General features: G+C 38.5%; 1 protein-coding gene across 5 annotated transcripts in view; it reads left to right on the forward strand.

The window, feature by feature from the left end:
* The window catches only part of LOC138757924 (E3 ubiquitin-protein ligase RNF38), a 130426-nt gene that overhangs the window by 62844 nt on the left and 49561 nt on the right, over positions 1-18021 (forward strand). For all 5 annotated transcript variants that reach the window (XM_069926080.1, XM_069926069.1, XM_069926088.1 and 2 more), the window contains exons 3-4: positions 9785-9978; positions 11659-11872. In XM_069926080.1, the coding sequence (XP_069782181.1) occupies positions 9785-9978; positions 11659-11872 (408 nt within the window). The remainder of the gene's footprint in view (positions 1-9784; positions 9979-11658; positions 11873-18021) is intronic.

The following is an 18021-nucleotide window of genomic DNA, read 5'->3' on the forward strand; positions in this document are numbered from 1 at the left end:
AATTTATTTTTGGTCTCACCCAGGCATTGGGAAAATCTGAGAACTGATTGGTCCATATGGGAACAAGAAGACAAATTAAAGTGGCATGCATCTGGGAGGTCAGTATGGCCATTGCAGATGGAGTGTGGTCATTGTAGAGGACCTCATATTGAGAGCACTGAATACAATAAGTGAGATTGGAGGAAGTGAATGTGAATCTTTGTCTGACCTGGAAGGGCCTTATGTGTCTGGCTTGTGTTGGTGATGTGTTGCATCTCCCATGATTCCAGGGGAAATTGCCAGGCAGGAGTGAGGTGGGAAGAGGTGAGCAAAGCAGAGATCAAGAGATATCACTCCTGTCTGATGGTCGGGGGTGGGGGTGTGGGGCGTGAGAGCAAAAAGCAAAAGTCCGAGAAATACAGGAATCACAAATGAGGGTCCCAACCACAGAAGAGGGGAAGTAAGGTTTCCTGAAAAAGGCGGCATTCCAGATGTTAACAATATGCGATTGGCATAGTGAAAAGCGCAACACTGTTGTAGCGCCAACAATTAGGACAGGGATTTGAATCCAAAGCTGTCTGTAAGGAGTTTGTACGTTCTCCCTGTGTCTGCATGGGTTTTCCCCAGGGGCTCCGGTTTCCTCCCATCATTCGAAATATACCGAGGTTGTAGGTTAATTGAGTATAATTGGTCGGCATGGGTTCGTGGGTTGAAATGGCCTACAACTGTGCTGTATGCCTAAATTATTTTTTTAAATTAATATCTGTATGATAAATGACACATTTAAATTCCTGCGAGTCACAATTTTTGAGGACCTTTCCTGGACTCAGCACACTAATGTCATTGTGAAGAAACCATGCTAGTGCCTGTACTTCCTCCGAAGTTTGTGCAGGTTTAGTATGACATTGGAACCTTGGTTGTATAGAGGAAAGTATACTGACTGGCTTCATCACGGCCTGGTATGGGGGCACCAATACCTCTGAGTTGACAGCCCTGCATCACTGACAAAACTCTTCCCACCAACAAGAAAATCTACATGGAACGCTGCCGTTGGAAAGCAGCAGCAATCATCAAGGATCCCACCACCTAGAACATGCGCTGTTCTTGCTGCTGGCACAAGATGTACCAGGAGGTTCAGGACCAGTTGTTATCCCTCCACCATCCCTCTACTAAATAAACTCAATCAGATTTTTTTAAAGGACTCTTAATTTGTACATTATTTATTACCAAATATTTTTTCTTCTGTATTGCACAATTTGTTTACATTTCTCTCTTTTGTATACTTATCTTTCCTTGAGTAGTTTTTTGCACTACTGCTAAGTGGAAATTCTGCCTTGCTTGCAGGGAAAAAATTATTTCAGGGTTGTATGTTATGTCATGTATGTACTTGAACAAAAAATTGAACTTTGAAAGTTTATATGGGGAACAGTAATCATTTTGCTCACCCTGGTCTTGCCAAGATTTGAGGCCAGCATGTTAGCTGTTGTTGATTCAACCAGATTAGAGCTATTTTATAAGGCAATTGCTAAACCTTTAGAACGTACAAAGAATATGTAACAGTCGAAGTTGTACCATTCATACTGGTCCTTCACATTATCCAGTGAAAATATTGTAACTGCTCCCCCATCAACTCCCCTTCCAATACAGTAATCTTGTTCATTTATCTATTCAGTAGTAAGTGCTAGAAAAAACTGTGCGTTAAATAGAACATTTCTCCTACTTTTGGCTACAGTGCTTTTCCTCATTGATTTAGGCATGCAAAAGGATACTACCATAAATTCTTGTAGCTTTGCTTGTTACATATTTACTTGCCTTCGAATAACAACAGTTTGTTATAACATAGTCTACAATGTTAAATTTTTTTATTGCTTTTTATTCATTCAGCTTTAAATTTTACCGTAAAGAAAATCTGCCACTTAGTATTGCTATAAAGTAGGTTTATGATTTTGAACAATGTTTTATGGTGATAAATCATTTCAGGAGTCAGAATGATAACTTCAATCAGAACTTGTATTCCTCTTCACCAATGTAATATATGTTCTATGCTATTGCACCTATTAAAAGTAATGTGAAATAAGTGTTTAAAGTATAAATTCATTGTAAAAGTTGTAATTTAATAGAGCACTAAGCAGAAAATGCCTAAAAACACAAGACATTCTGTGTGTGGTCTAAATGGAGGATCCTGACAATAAAGTACAATTATTGAGAGAAATAATTTGCATGATAGAATATACAAGGCTATTAGAAATCATGGATACTTGTGAAATACAAAACTGGGACAGGATTTCGTGTGCCATACATTCATGCAACTTAAAACATAGATCATAATCTGTCGCAGAGCTGTTTAAAGAGTTTCTGCTGAGTGGGGAAATCACATACTTTCCTTGCAACTTGCCTCCTTTCTACACCTGGATTCTAATGAGGTCAGTAAAAGCCTTTGAGTATAGTGAGAATTTTTGTGGAATGGGAAGTTTTTTTTTATCTAGGTTTCAGAAATATCTGGGAATGAAATCTTACCTGACTATATCCAAGTGGTATTACAGTTTCTTGATGCTGAATAAAAATTGCCAAAAGTGTTTTCAGTACATACAGTGGCTATTTTGTTCTTGGGGACACCTACAGGTAAAAGTACAGATAATGCCTGTCTCTTGGGCATCTGTAATACCATTGTTTTTCTTTTCCCTATATTCATCCCCTGCTGTTCTTAAATTGGAATACATTTAGACAGTTAAAATATGATTTAAAAGATAACCAGTTCTTGGACTTCTATATGCTAAATGGATGATGAATGCTATCCTTTTTTTACATGGGAGATCCATGTCTTATTATCTGGTCAGTGGTAGATGAAATTTGCTGTTCCTCCTTGTGTGTCAAATTAACTGATTTGTATACAGGACTCTGGTGGAGTACTGGAGTAGATTCTAATTCTTCCGTGTTATGGGCGTGAAAAGAAATTCTGATTTTTGCAATAACAGGAAATTTGTTGGCTATCCTATGTATAGTTTGTCAGCTGAGGAATAACTCATTCTTTTGGGCCCCAATAGTTACTTACTTCACTGTTGCCAACTGTGCAGTTTCTGGCATGCATAATTAATGCTTTGTACCGTGTTGAAGAACTGTATATCCCAACAATGAATTTCAGTACAGCAAGGGGAATAGATTTAGAGAGAAAAAAATCAAGTAGTAGAAAATGAAAGATGTGTAGGTAACCACAGAACACTATAAACTTAGCTGTTTTGATCATAACAGTCGGCTGTGAACAAATAGCAGTTATTTTTCTTTCTGTATTGCAGTCATTTGTTTCCATTCATTATGTGTTCACATTTCTTTATTTGTTTACATGTATATGCTGTGTAGTTTTTTTTGCACTACTCATGAGTGGTAATTGCCTCACCTGCAGAAAAAGAATCTCAGAGTGGTATGTGATGTCATGTATGTACTCTTGACAATAAATCTGAAATCTGAGAATATTAACATTTAACCTTCCAAAATATGTAATCAACTTGAAATAAATAAAACATGTTAATCGAAATAAAACTAATACAACAAATAACAATATAAAGAATTTAATTTTTGAATGTCATTTTTAACATTCTGGGTAACTTCATACTATGGTTACAAATTTTCTGCCTAAATTATATATACATTTTTTTTGAATGAAGAACCTCCATCATTCATGATTCTATATGAATGTTGAAAAACTGGTTAAAACATTTATGAGCAACAGGGTTCCAGGGTGAGTGTTCGTTCACAACGCTTCTCTGCTTCGCAAAGATACACTGTTGGAAGAATATTACTTGAATTTTGACTACCCATGTCTCATAAAATAGTATATATAAAATAATTCAATGATAAATTCAATAAACGTGTTCATGTTATTTATGACTAAAATGTCTTTATAAAATTCTGGATAAATATAAGCATAATGCAACAAGAAAAAGAACATTTGCAGCATTTCAGTTTGGCCCTTCTCATCAAGAATTCATTTAGTAATTCAATAGTTTTATCAAAGAGTCTGCTGTGCAAACAAGTGAATATTCAGCAGTAGTTTCTTATTCTTTCTCTGAATCTCTGGATTCACTTTCAACTGCTTGTTCATCTAGTGATTATTCATACTTTTTGGTGCAACCAACATTTCATCATTTTAAAATATTTATTGCAAGTTTTAAAATAATCTCAGTTACTGGTGGATGCTTCCTCATGATGGATGAGTTGAACTGCTGATGGGAAACCCTTTTTAATTCAACCAGTTAATGCTACAATCTGGCCTTGCCATTTTAATTTGAAATGATTCGGTGCAGGAAACACCTACAGATCATTGAATGTATTGGTGAAAAGACAAAGCTTGTTTCAAAAATATTTCTGAATGAAAATGACTAGAAATTAATGGTGCTTAGTAAATTCACGTAATTGATTCTGTTACTTCTAGATCAGGTAAAAATTGATCGTTTTCTCGTTCTGGTCTGAGTATTTCTGCTCAACTTGGTGCGTCTAAATTAAAACTTAAATTATGAGTGTGCTGGCCTCTCCTTGTAATTGTATAATTGAATGCTACAGCTGGGGATACACTAATTTATTTTTTAAAAGTTTCAGTACAACTTCCCTGATTTTTGTTATACCTGTATCAATTGATATAACCCAGAATTGTACATGCTTTATTAATCACCTTCTCAACCTGCCCTGCCACTTTCAATGGCTTTTGCATACGTACAAAAACTCCCATTGCTCCTTTTTGGACAGTATCTTTTTATTTTTTTATTGCCTCTCATTCACATCAAAAAATATCAGATCACATGTCTACATTAAACTTCATCTGCCACATCTTCCCAGTCTACTTGTCTGTTTATGTTCTGCAATTTATCACTAGTCTATTTGCAGTTCACAATTCATCCATGTTTTTTGACATTTACAATTTGCAGCTTGCACCCCCAATTCGAGGTTATTAGTGTAGATCAAGAAAAGCAATAGTAGTATGGAGTGCCTTTATTCACCTTCAGTAAAAGGAACCATTTGCCACAATTTTTTGTCTCTGTTACTTCACCAACTTTGTATTCAAGCTATAAATATCGTATTTATTCATGTTTTAACTTTGCTGATAAGCCTCTAATCTGGGACTTTTATCAAAGGCCATGCATTCACCTCTACTGCATCAATTCTATCCATTATGTCATCAAAAATTGTATCAAATTGATTGTTCAATTTGTCCTATGAAGGCCTATCTTAATTAATTCATTTTCACTTCGATGAATAATAATCCTGAAGGTAAACTGGACTATAGTTGCGCAATTCATATTTACTCCCTTCTTTGAACAAGAGTAAATTTACCATTCTATATTCAAAGAGCATTGCAAGATCTGTCAGTTTCACTCAGTTCCCTTCCATAAATCCCTCAATGGGTGGATCCTATTCTGTTGACCGTTGCATTGAGTGTAACCAACTTTTTCAATGCCTCCATATTTTTTTTAAAGTATTTAATGTTTCTATCTTCTCTGCACTTCTATAAGCAGTGACCCTAACTTTTATGATTGGAGGAAGAATACTGATGAAGTAGTTGACTATTGTTAATTATTGGATCCTGTCCTGAGTAGTCTGGGATTGTTCTTCGATAACCACAACCATATTCCTTGGAGTATTTATCCCTTGATGCACATTTACTTATGGTTCAATACTTTAAAATGGAAACCATTTCTCAACAATTGTTTTCAATGGAAAAACAAATTAAAGGTGGGAAAAACAAATTAAAGGTGGAAACAACTGCTGGAGGGTAATAAGCATGAGGGCATAGGCTACCGGTGCTATAATGATAATTAAGGAAATTGATCATTGGAACTATTAGGGGAGAGGCTAAGGATAGATGGACCCAGGTGAGGGAATCCAGTGGAAGAATGTGAGTGTAGTTGGTGGATATGAGGGAGAGGGGTTAAAATTGAGGGTGGGATAAGGGGTAAAGCCTGATGCAGAATCTCAAACAAAGTCAACATCTCCTTCCTCAAACCCACCCCCTGCCCTCACTATCCCTCTATCAAACAGATGCTGCTGGAACTTGGATAGCATTCAGCCTTTTGAAGCCATTTCAAGATGCAGGTGATGGAAATATGTTCAGAGTTACAAGAAATTAAATTGGAAAGAAAGAAAATTGTAGCCACATGTTCAAACAAGCTCTCATGGTGGTTGCCAATGTTACAAAGGCAATTGGATACCAGAGACAAGTCATTACAGCACACAATAATGGGGACCATACTGGCAATGGTTGTATAAAATCAAATAGACTTGGAAAACTACTGTTCACTTTATTAAATCAATCAGTTTACGCATTAATGACTAGGATCTCCCAGTGGCAAACCATTTCAATTCTGTGTCCCACTCCTACACTAACATGTCCGTCCATGATCTCATGCACTGCCAAACCAAGGGCACCTGTAAATTGGAGAAGCAACACCTAATATTCCCTCTGGGCACTTTCCAACTGGATGGTGTTAACATCAATCTCTCTAATTTCTGCTAGACCGCATCCTGTTCTCCCTCTCTTATTTATCCCCGCCTCCTCTCCACCCCTTCTCTCTCTTTTCACAGAGCCATTCCCCCCCCCCCCTGTTTTCTATTGTGCACTTTCTCCCTTATCTACATTTTGCCTCTTGTCTGTTCTCCTCCCCTTGCTTCTCAACCTCCTCCCCCCCCCACCCCCATAATTTTGTTCAGGAACCTGCTGACATTTTGCTCATACCTTGATGAGGGGCTCAGGCCTGAAACATTGGTTATGTATCTTTGCCTTTGCTATATAGACTACACTGCTTGGCCCCTGCTGAGTTTCTCGAACATTGTGTTTTTATTGCTGAGGATGTATTCAGTATTCCAAAGACAGGATCTAACTTCTGGTTTGGCATTTTCATTGATCTGACATTTCTAGCTGAGAGTTATCAAAGCCCAATTCTGGTTTTGACCAAGTATCTGAGCATCATATCGATTAATATGCCTCTTTCTTAAGTCAAGTCAAGTTTATTGCCATCTGATTGTACAAGTACAAACTGACAAAATAGTGTTCTGTGTCCTCGGTGCAAAACGTGCAGGCACACAACCAGACATAAACACATACAGACAAACAATACATATGCCTACGATTATCCGATTTAAAAAAAAATTGGCTGCCCAATTGAAATTTATAGCATTTTTTTTGAGAGAGGGGATATTCCTGACTAGGTTCAAATTGGACTACACATGGCAGGTGAGAAGATAGCAGAAGATTTAATTTACAAATGGATTATTAAATTATTGTCTTGAAAGATAGATAACCCCATTCTAAAACACATAATTTGGATATGAGAACAAATTAATAAATGTATAGGCTATCTTCAAAAAAAATCCCTTGTATCAAAATGCGTTAATACCAATGACATTAGGAAGTAAAATCCTGGACACTTGGCACCATAAAAGGACCGAGTGTATCGAGAATTGTTATGAACAAGGACAATTTATTCATTTGAACAGCTAAAAAATAGATAGGATTTGTCAAATAGAACTTCTGCTATCTTCAATTAAGATCTTTTTCGAAAGGGGATCACGTGAATTTATATCGAAGATGAGTTATTTCCTATTGCAGAATAATAGCCCGAAACTGGGCTTCCACAGATTGAGGGAAAGATGGGAGATGGACTTGGGGAAAAGGATTTAAGAACAATGTTGGTTCAAATTCTGCTCTGATAATATGACATCATTTATTAATGTCAGATATAGATTGAAACAATACATATTCATGCATCAATTATACCTTACACTGCAAAAATTACGTGGTTTAAAATCTGAAATTCCCGACTCATGTTTTAGGTGTAGTATAGAGGATGGAACATTTATATGTGTGAAAGTAAGATCCTTTTTGTATGACTGGGCAGAATTTTTGTCAAAAATTATAGAAGTAGATTTTCCATTGGAACTAGAACTCTATTTATTGAGCAATCTTATGGTTATTGGCACAAGGCTATCAAAATATCAAATGCAGTTTGATATTGCACTAACGGTAGCCAGGAAATGTGTAGATGTTACATGGAACTTCTGATTCCCCCCGCCCCACTTATAACTCGTTGGATTAAGGAAATGCAAAATTGTGCCCCCCTGGAAAAGATAACATAATCTTAGAAATAAATTGTGACTTGTTTGTTAAAATATGGCAACCTTATTTGAATCATACTGGCTTAAGGATATAATTAACTTTCCCAAAAAGGTTTAAATAATAGGTTAATAGCATTGAATTCCTGAAGATCAAGATACAGACTAATTAATGAAGGCAGCCTCAAAAACCCCTTCTTTTTTTAATGTTAGCAGTTGGTGGGGGGGGGGGGTGTTGAGATTTGGACAATCATATGAAATTCTGTAATTTTTAAAATACTATTTATATAATGTATGTAATCATGTTCTATATGAATCTTGGAAACAATAAAATAAAACATATTTAAAAACCCAAAACAATACATACACAGGACAAGTATTTCATCTATTCAAATAAATATTGCTTTGTAGCTGTGAGAGTCTTAGATGGTTAGTGTGAACAGTTTGGTCATTCAGCATTCCCAATTCCCATGGGAAGAAGTTGTGGTGGTGCTGCTCTGATACACCTGTATCTCTTCCATGATGGGAGCAGTTGAAAGATGCTGTGTGCAGAATGGAAAGGGTCCTCAATGATTTTACATGCCCTCTTCAAACAACGATCCCAGTAGATCATGTCAATGGGGGGAAGGAAGACTTCAGTGATCCTCTCTGCCATTCTAATTGACCTCCGATCCATTTTTCTGCAGCATCTGTACCAAATCTCACTGCTAACATTAAAAAAAGAAGGGGTTTTTGAGGCTGCCTTCATTAATTAGTCTGTATCTTGATCTTCAGGAATTCACGCTATTAACCTATTATTTAAACCTTTTTTGGGAAAATTAATTATATCCTTAAACCAGTATGATTCAAATAAGGTTGCCATATTTTAACAAACAAGTCATATTTCTTTCTAAGATTGTGATGCAACCAGCCAGCCAGGGTGCTCTTGATAGAGCTCCTATAAAAGGTTGACATAATGGTGGCTGGTAGCTTTGCCCACTTCAGTCTTCTCAGGAAATGCAGTCACTGTTGTGACTTCCTGACAAGTGACAAGATGTGTGATAATAAGGTCACTGAGGAACATGGTGTTCTCCACTCTATTACAGAGTTGTTGATGTGTAGTGGAGGGTGGTTGTTCCTGGTCTTCCTGAAGTCCATGGTCATCTCCTTTGTCTTGTCCACGTTGAGACTCAGGTTGTTCCTCTCACACTATTTCACAAGATTTTCCACCTCTTCTCTGTAATGCAACTCATTGTTGGTGATGAAGCCGACTACTGTTGGGACATCTGCAAACTTAATGACACCGTTGGAGCTGGATCTGGTGATGCAGTCATGGGTCAGTAGCGTGCACAGGAGCAGGCTGAACACACAGCCCTGAGGTGTGCCAGTGCTCAATGTTCTGCTACCAACCCAAACAGACTATGGTCTTTCCGTTAGGAAGTTCAGGATCCAGGTTCCAAGTCCCAGCAAGGAGAGCTTCTCCACCAACCTCTGGGGAATGATCATATTAAATGCCAAGCTGAAGTTAATGATCAGCAGCCTGTCATATAAGATGTCATTTTCCAGGTGGGCCAGGACAGAGTGAAGTGACAGGGCTATAAAATCTATCTGATTGTGATCTTATCTCCATAGTCTGGAAAAAAATATTGCTTTATTTTGAATGCTTTATTGCATATCAAATGAATAAAAAATGTCATGTGTTGTTTTTCTCACTTGTGGATGATAGAGTGAAGAAAGCCCAAGTCCTAAGCGCCAGCGTCTCTCTCATTCATTTTTTGAATACGCACCAGCTTCTCCTGCCCCATCACCACCAATGCGACCATGGGAGATGACTTCAAATAGGCGGCCTCCCTCAGCACGACCAAATCAACATCACTTCTCAGGGGAAAGATGCAATACACCTTCACGTAGCAGGAGGAGGTAAATTGATGAAACTCGTGATAGTAAAGGTGATGTTTATAATTTGCATTTTTATAGATTTGTTTAGATCCTGTTACTTTAAATAGAAACAATGTAATGGTATGCTCTTAATAATGCACCAGATCATGTTCAATCCAGTTCATTACCTGGCTCCATTCACATATCCCATTGCAAACCACCACACCCACCCCTCCTCCCCGACCCATCCACCCACCACTAGCAATTTAAATTGGTTTAAATTAGAAAAATAGCTTTATAAATAAATTTACTTATAAAGGCCAACCAATGAAATGAAAACCTAATAATGTAGAAAAATAAAAAATGTTAAAACTTGTACCCCAGTCAATTTTAGTTTATTCATGGGACCATGTTAGGCAAACCAGCTATGTTGGGCATAAAGCTAGAAATAAATTACATCTTTCTCTTCAGATCTGTAAGGTGTGGAATGCCCAAGATGCAATAGTAACTCCACATGTAAAGCAAGAGGATTGGTTCTGCCGTATCTCTCTTCCTATGAGTCAATACTACAACTGTAAAAGGGACATATGTAGCAGTCCTGACTACACTGTTCTGCACTGCAGCTAGTTGGTGTACCTTCACCACTGCCGAGCTGTCAGCATAATTCAGCTTTGATAAATTTCAACAATTCTGCTTGTTTTTTTTTCCTTTTCAAAGATGAGCAGGATTCCATGTTTTAGCAACTGTGTGAAAGGAAATAAATCTTCTTTACGTTTTTTTTTAATGTGTTAGTGTACTAAGCAACCAGCAGTGGAATGTGGTGACATTTGCTGTGCACTGCCATTGAAAGCTTTAAGCCCTGTTCTTACTGTAATGCCTAACTTATAAAAAACGTATTGCTTAACAACAAATCTGTGCACATGGGATCCCAGTTCTGATGTGCTGGCAAGTCCACGAATGATAGCAAAAGAGAATTTTGCTTGCCAAATGTTTTACATGTGACAACAAAGCATAATTTGGAGGTGAATGGCAAACAAGAAGGACAAACCCTGAATCCTGTTAATGATGAATCAATAGTTATTGAAGTATTAGAAAGCAGTAAGGTACATCATTATTTTAACCTCCACGAAAAATTTAAGGAGGGATATTTCACTACATTTTGCTCAATTTTACTCTTCTTGGTGCAGTTTTTTTTAAAAAGCAAATGTTTCTCTTCCAATCTTGTTGGAAAAAAACTTAGTTAATTTCAATAAATTAAGTATTTTTAGGTGAAGCTGTGAAATTTATCATGTGATTTTTCAATCAGTATTAGAAGTGTGCTATGGCTACAAATATGTTCCTTGTTTCAGAAACATGATAAAATATCTCATTCAAGTGCACAGGGTATAAAAATTTCTGTTTTTGCTCATATCAAGATTTGCAAAAGTTAGCAGAGACAATCCTCAACCCATTTATTGATTTTCCAAGATTTAATTCTGCAAAAATTTGATACTTTTAACATTGTTTAATTAGCCTGTATAGGATATCTCATTTATTTTGGTTGTGGAGTTCTAAAAATATCTATTGTTATTTAACAAATCTCAGACAATGAAATATACAAATCTCAAGTTGAAATCTATAATTCCATTTTAATTGAGCCACAACTAATTGAGTTTTTAGCAGAGACAAATATTGATCAATCTCACCGCAATATACTTTTTTTGCATTTCTACTTTTCTAAAGTCCTCCTGTAAGACGGCAACGTGGGAGACGTGAAAGACTAACTAGGAATAGTTCTCTGAGCCAAGATGAAAACTATCACCATCATCCTTATGGACAACAGCCAACTGTAGAGGAGCCCAGAGCATTTCATCCTCCGAATGTATCTCCACGCATGCTCCATCCTGCTGCACACCCTCCACAGCAGAATGCTGTGGTGGTTGATATCCATGAGCAGGTAGGTGAAATAATTAGGACGCACCCTTTGTCCGAATTGTTTCTTGGTTATGGATAAGCTTTCATTTTTATTTTATGAGCTACTTAATGAATTTAAATAAGATTATTTGCTTACAATTTTTCTTATAAGCAGTCAAGCAATATGAATTTATACTTTTTAAAAAATGCTTGATCCTCTTGGGAATTATTTTGCATGGATTATGAAATCATAAATTTGTCATCAACTTTAAAATATCAAAATTGCCTTGCCACTTGTACTCAAAATATTTTCTTTTACCAGCACATCATCCCTATTTTCAAAGGCCTGCATCCCTGTTGGGATGTAAATACACTTGAGGATTATTTGGATTTGTTGCTGGTGACTTTTATACCTAAAGCTAAGGTTGACAATAGGTTCATAGCTGAATTTCATGTTCCTTCACACATTCCACATGTGATTGCATAACGATCAATTGAAGATAGCCAAGCCAATGCGTTTTTTACCTTTGTATATCCAGATGCAGTGAAATGAGTTGTGCAGTTTGTTTTTGCTGTGGCTCAGTGCTAGCAAGCTCATCCAATCCGATTTTGTAGATTCAAATATTGCAAAAGTTTTGAGTAAAGTAAAAATAGGCTGGCAGACATGTAACATAAAGTGTTTCACTTTATGGCATGCTATCTTTTGGTTCACTATATAGAGCATTATAGCACAGTACAGGCCCTTCACCCCTCGATGTTCTGCCCACCTATTTATCCCTACCAAAAATAAATATGAAACCCTTCCTATCTCGTAACCCTCTATTTTTCTGTCAATGTAAGAGTCTCTTAAATGCTCCTAATGTTTCAGCCTCCACCACCAACCCCGGCAAGGCATTCCAGACATCCACAATTCTGTGTTTTTTTTTAAAACTTAGCCCTGATGTCTCCTTTAAACTTTTCTCCCTTAACTTTGTAGAGACATCCCCTGGTGTTTGCTATTCCTGCCTTGGGGAAAAAAAACACTGGCTTCCACCTTATCTATGCTTCTCAGAATCTTGAAGACCCCTATTAAGTCTCCTCTCATCCTTTTTCACTCCAAATAGAAAAGTCCTAGCTATGCTAACCTTGCCTCATAAGACTTATTTTCCAGTCCAGTCAACATCCTGATAAATCTCCTCTGCACCCTTTCCATAGCTTCCATATCCTGTAATGAGGTGACCAGAACTGAACACAATATTCTTAAGTGTGGTCTCACCAGAAATTTGTTGAGTTGCAACATAATATCTTGACTCCAGACTCAATCCCTCAATTAGTAAAGCCCAGCATCTCATAGGCCTTCTTAGCTCTCCTATCAACCTCTGCAGCAAGTTGAGGCATTAAGCCAAGGCCTTGACTACTCCCTATGATTCATTTAAAAGATTAGCTGGCATAATTTTGCAGAAGAGAACTTCTTGGTCTCCGAGCCAATATTTATTCCTCAGTCAATATCACTAAGAGAGTTTCTGTATTCAGTTAATGAAACAGTCTGGATTCTTCCCATAAAAACATCTTTGTAATGGTGACCACAAAATTGACTATCTGGTTGAGATGTCCTTCAGGGGAAGAAATCTGCTCTCTTAGGCTACTATGTGATTCCAGATATACAGCTAAGTAATTGGCTCAAAGAACCAGCTGAAATAGTTTGGTAAATATCAAATTGTATAAAAGGATATAATTGGATTGCACTTGGAGAATTTTTTTTCAAGATTTAAATAAACAAGTTAGTAAATTTTTTTGGAAAGGAAAAATGGTAAGAAAGTCATTAGAAAAGTTAACATGGAAATATGAACAAGGAGAACTACTACTTCCTAGTTTTAAAAATTATTATAAAACAGCACAATTAAGAATTTTAGTCTCCCTGTTTGTAAAAATTAAACCATCCTGGGTGGAAATTGAATTAAATAAGATGAAGAAATTATACCAGAGGAGTTTATTTATAAATGGGAGCCAAAATTAATAATAACAGATTAAAATGGTTCGATATTAAAACATTTGGTTAATATCTGGAATAAAGTTAAGTTAGAAATTAATGGAAATCTTCTTTCATTAAAAACACCGCTAATTAATCCTTTATTCATATTTTTCAAAAGATAATTTTTTTAATATTTGGAACAATAAAGGAATTTCAGATTTGGGAGATTGTTATGATAATGACAGATTGATGTCTTTTGATCAATTAAAAATCAAATATAATACTACTCATAATACGTTATTTTATTATTTTCAGCTAAGAGCCTATTTAAGAGAGAAATTAGGATCTGATATGGTTTTAAAAGATCTTTCAAATTTGGAGCAAATTATAGTTGATGGAATAACTAAAAAAATTATTTCAGTAACATATATTTTGTTACAAGAACAAACACCTAAACTAGGTTTGTTTAATTGAAAAGAAAGATGAGAACAAGATCTAGACACGATAATCAATCAGCAGGTCTGCCATAATCTATTGCAAAGAAGTTATGTCTGATGCTATTAATTTAAGATGTAGATTACTTCATTATAATTTTTTTTCCATCAATTGTATATTACACCTCAGAAATTGAGTAGATAGAGATCGAATTTTTCAGATCAATGTTTTAGATGTGGAAAAGAAATTGGAACCTGTAGCAGGCTGGGTCAACCCCGCACACGACGGGCCAAATCACCGTAGCAAACAGCCAGCATGGCAGGGCACAGGGGCTTTCCCCCCATCATGCAGAAGTTCAGGCTGTAGGAGCGCGTTTCCAGGGGAACAGCCAGGCCTCAAAGCAGCATTATGACATTACTCCCGTGAGCTTGTCTCCTCCCCTAAAAAGGAACGTGCGTGGTTTGAATAAACATCAGGTACTGGTTTACTTGCTTGGTGTGGGAATCATTTATTTCAGCAGCTTTGCTTTTTGGGGATCGTCTGTTGTTCCAATAGCCTGTGGGCTTCGCCACTACACATGGTCCCAAAGAACTCTGGCAGCTGGCACCTTTGCGGAGACTACTGCAGGCTCGATGATGCAACGGTACCGGACAGATACCCCATCCCACATGTACAGGACTTTACCACACGACTCCAAAGTGCCCAGATTTTTTTCGAAAGTCGATCTGATGAAGGGCTACCACCAGATCCCAGTGCACCAGGATGACGTCTGGAAGATGGCCATAATTACCCAGTTTGGCCTCTTTGAGTTCCTGAGAATGCCATTCGGGCTCAACAATGTGGCAAAACATACCAGCGCCTCATGGACATAGTGGCAAGAGACCTAGAGGGGATTTTCGTGTACCTGGATGACATCCTCATTGCCAGGACCCACAAAGAACATTTAAAATGCCTTTTTGCCTGGCTTCAGACTTTCGGGCTAACTATCAACCCGTCTAAGTGCCAGTTCGATTTGTCCACCATTGACTTCCTTTGGCACCACATCTTCAGTGAAGGAGCAACACCTTTGCCTGACAAAGTTGAGGACATTTAGAACTCTTCCAGGCTCAAAACCCTCAAAAGCCTGTAGGAATTCCTTGGGATGGTGAATTTCTATCATCGCTTCCTCCCTGGAGCAGTAGCCACCATGCAGCCTCTCTTCAACCTCGTTAAGGCAGGTAACAAGGAGCCCATCTGGTCTGTGGAAGCACTCCAGGCATTCGAAGAGACCAAAACAGCACTTTTCAAAGCCACATTCCTGGCACACCTGAATCTGGACTTACCCCTGACATTAATGGCAGACACCTCAGACCGATCAGTGGGTGCAGTGCTGCAACAGTGGATGGATCACCAGTGGTGGCCACTCACTTTCTTCAGCAAATATCTTCGACCACCCAAGCTGAAGTACAGCACTTTTGATCATAAATTGCTGGCCATTTCCAGTACATCCTTGAAGGCCGAGTGTTCACAACCTACACGGACCACAAGCCGCTGGTGCAGGCGCTGGGCAAAATCTTGGACCCCTCGTTGGCGAGGCAACAACGGCACCTTTCGTACATCTTCAATTATACAATGGACATCCACCATGTAGCAGGGAAGTCCAGCAAGGTAGCTGATGCACTGTTCAGGCCAACGATCTCCGAGATGACAGGCGGTATCGACACAGCTCGCTGAAGACGCCAACACACAGTCATACTGCACTGCCATCATCAGCCTACAAACTGAGGTGTTCGCGCTGGACCCAGGAGGCCCAACCCTCCTGTGTGACATGTCTACAGGCCATCCCAGGCCAATCCTGCCCGGAAATTGGAGACAGCGGGTATTCAATCAAGTGCATTGACTCTCTCATCCTTCCATTCGATCAACAGTCTGCTTCATTTCAGGCAGGTTCATATGCCACTGGGTTCAGCACAAAGTTCCACTTTGGGCAAAAACCTGTGTATAATACCAGCGAGCCAAAATCCATCGGTACACTAAAGGCCCAGTGCAATGTTTCATGCCCGCGGCAGACAGGTTCGACCACGTGGACATTGTAGGGCCCTTTCCCATCAACAAGGGGATGAGGTACCTTTTCACCGTGGTCGACTGCTTTACACGCTGGCCAGAGGTGATGGCCATGCCAGTCTGCGACATGGAGACCTGTGCAAGAGCCTTTACCTCACAGTGGGTCGCCCGTTTTGGTGTCCCTTCCCACATAACTTCGGACTGGGGAGTTCAGTTTACCTCTTCCCTCTGGGCAACCATGGACAAATTCTGTGGCAACCTGCTGCACCACACAACCACCTACCACCCCCAATCCAGTGGGCCGGTAAAGTGCTTTCACTGCTATCTAAAAGCAGCCCTCAAATAATGGTTGCATGGGCCCAACTAGATGGATGAACTCCCATGGGTCCTGCTGGGCATCTACACTGCACCTAAAGAGGGCCTCCCCACCTCATTGGTGGAAATGGACTACAGCGCACCACTCTCCATCCCAGGTGTCGTCCATTCTGGCTCCACGGAACCACCACTGAATGCCCTGGACAGCCTACAGTGGCTGAGGAACCACACCGCCTATCCACTCCAACATCCTTCCACCACCCACAGGATGGCAACCAGACACATCCCTCAAGAATTCAAAGGCGTGGACTTTGTCTTTGTAAGATGAGGCAAACCCTGCAGCACCCTTACGAAGGGCCTTTCAAGGTACTGAGAATGGAGGGGGTTGTATATACTCTAGACATTGGAGGCAGGCACGACAAGTTTATAGTCAACCGCCTCAAGAAAACCCACTTGGACTGTTCAGAGCCTTTCCCTGCCCCTACACTATGGCTACGGGGGCACCCGTCCAAAGACAATCTCCCAAACCTCACCCAAAGAGACTACAACCGACGGACCAAATTGATGTAGCGAACAGCCAGTGCAGCAGGGCATAGGAGCTTCCCCCCACCACGCAAAAGTTCCATATTGCAGGAGCGCATTGCTAAGGAAGTAGCCAGGCTCACAGCAGCATTATGATGTCACTCCTATGAGCCTGTTGCTTCCCCTATAAAGGAACATCCGTGGTTTGAATAAATAGTTTACTTGCTTGGTGTGGACAGCATTTATTTCAACAGCTCTGCCTTTAGCAGTGCTACAAACCTTTTTTCATTTTACATGATCTTGTTTGAAGGTTAATTCGTTTTGGGTTTCTACAACGAATAACTTGTGTGACTTTTCCGTTAAATCCTGAATTATTGTTGTTAGGAAATTTTGAAAGTATTACTCCTAAATTACTTTTGTCAGATTCTCAGTTAAATCAGTTAGGAATAGCAAGGAAATGTATCGCTGTAACATGGATATCTGATGTTTCATTAACATTAAATAGATGGCATGCAGAGATTCAAGGTTGTATTCCTTTAGAAAATAATATTTATAATTTAAGGGATAAATATTCCTTATTTATACAAAGGAGCCCGTATGGAAAAATTATGAGATTAAAAATATAGTTTTTTTTAAATCCTCCTGACCAATGAGGTTTTCCCTGAATTAATTATAACTTTATGATATTTTTGGGATCCTTGAGTGTCATCTGATGCAATCCAAATCAATATGCAGTAGTGTTGTTATGTATTTTATTTATTGGATTAGAATAAGTTTGGGGGAAGGGTTTTAGGGTTCTTTTAGTTTAGTTCCTTTTTAGTTTTTTCCTCCTTTTATATATTCTCAGCATGTACCTGTTAATACTGTAACATTGTGATTTATTATTGTTTATTGTTATTATCTTGTCTATGTTGATTAAATAAAAT

Source organism: Narcine bancroftii, chromosome 1 (assembly GCF_036971445.1).
Source record: "Narcine bancroftii isolate sNarBan1 chromosome 1, sNarBan1.hap1, whole genome shotgun sequence".
In the NCBI taxonomy this organism is placed as follows: domain Eukaryota; kingdom Metazoa; phylum Chordata; class Chondrichthyes; order Torpediniformes; family Narcinidae; genus Narcine; species Narcine bancroftii.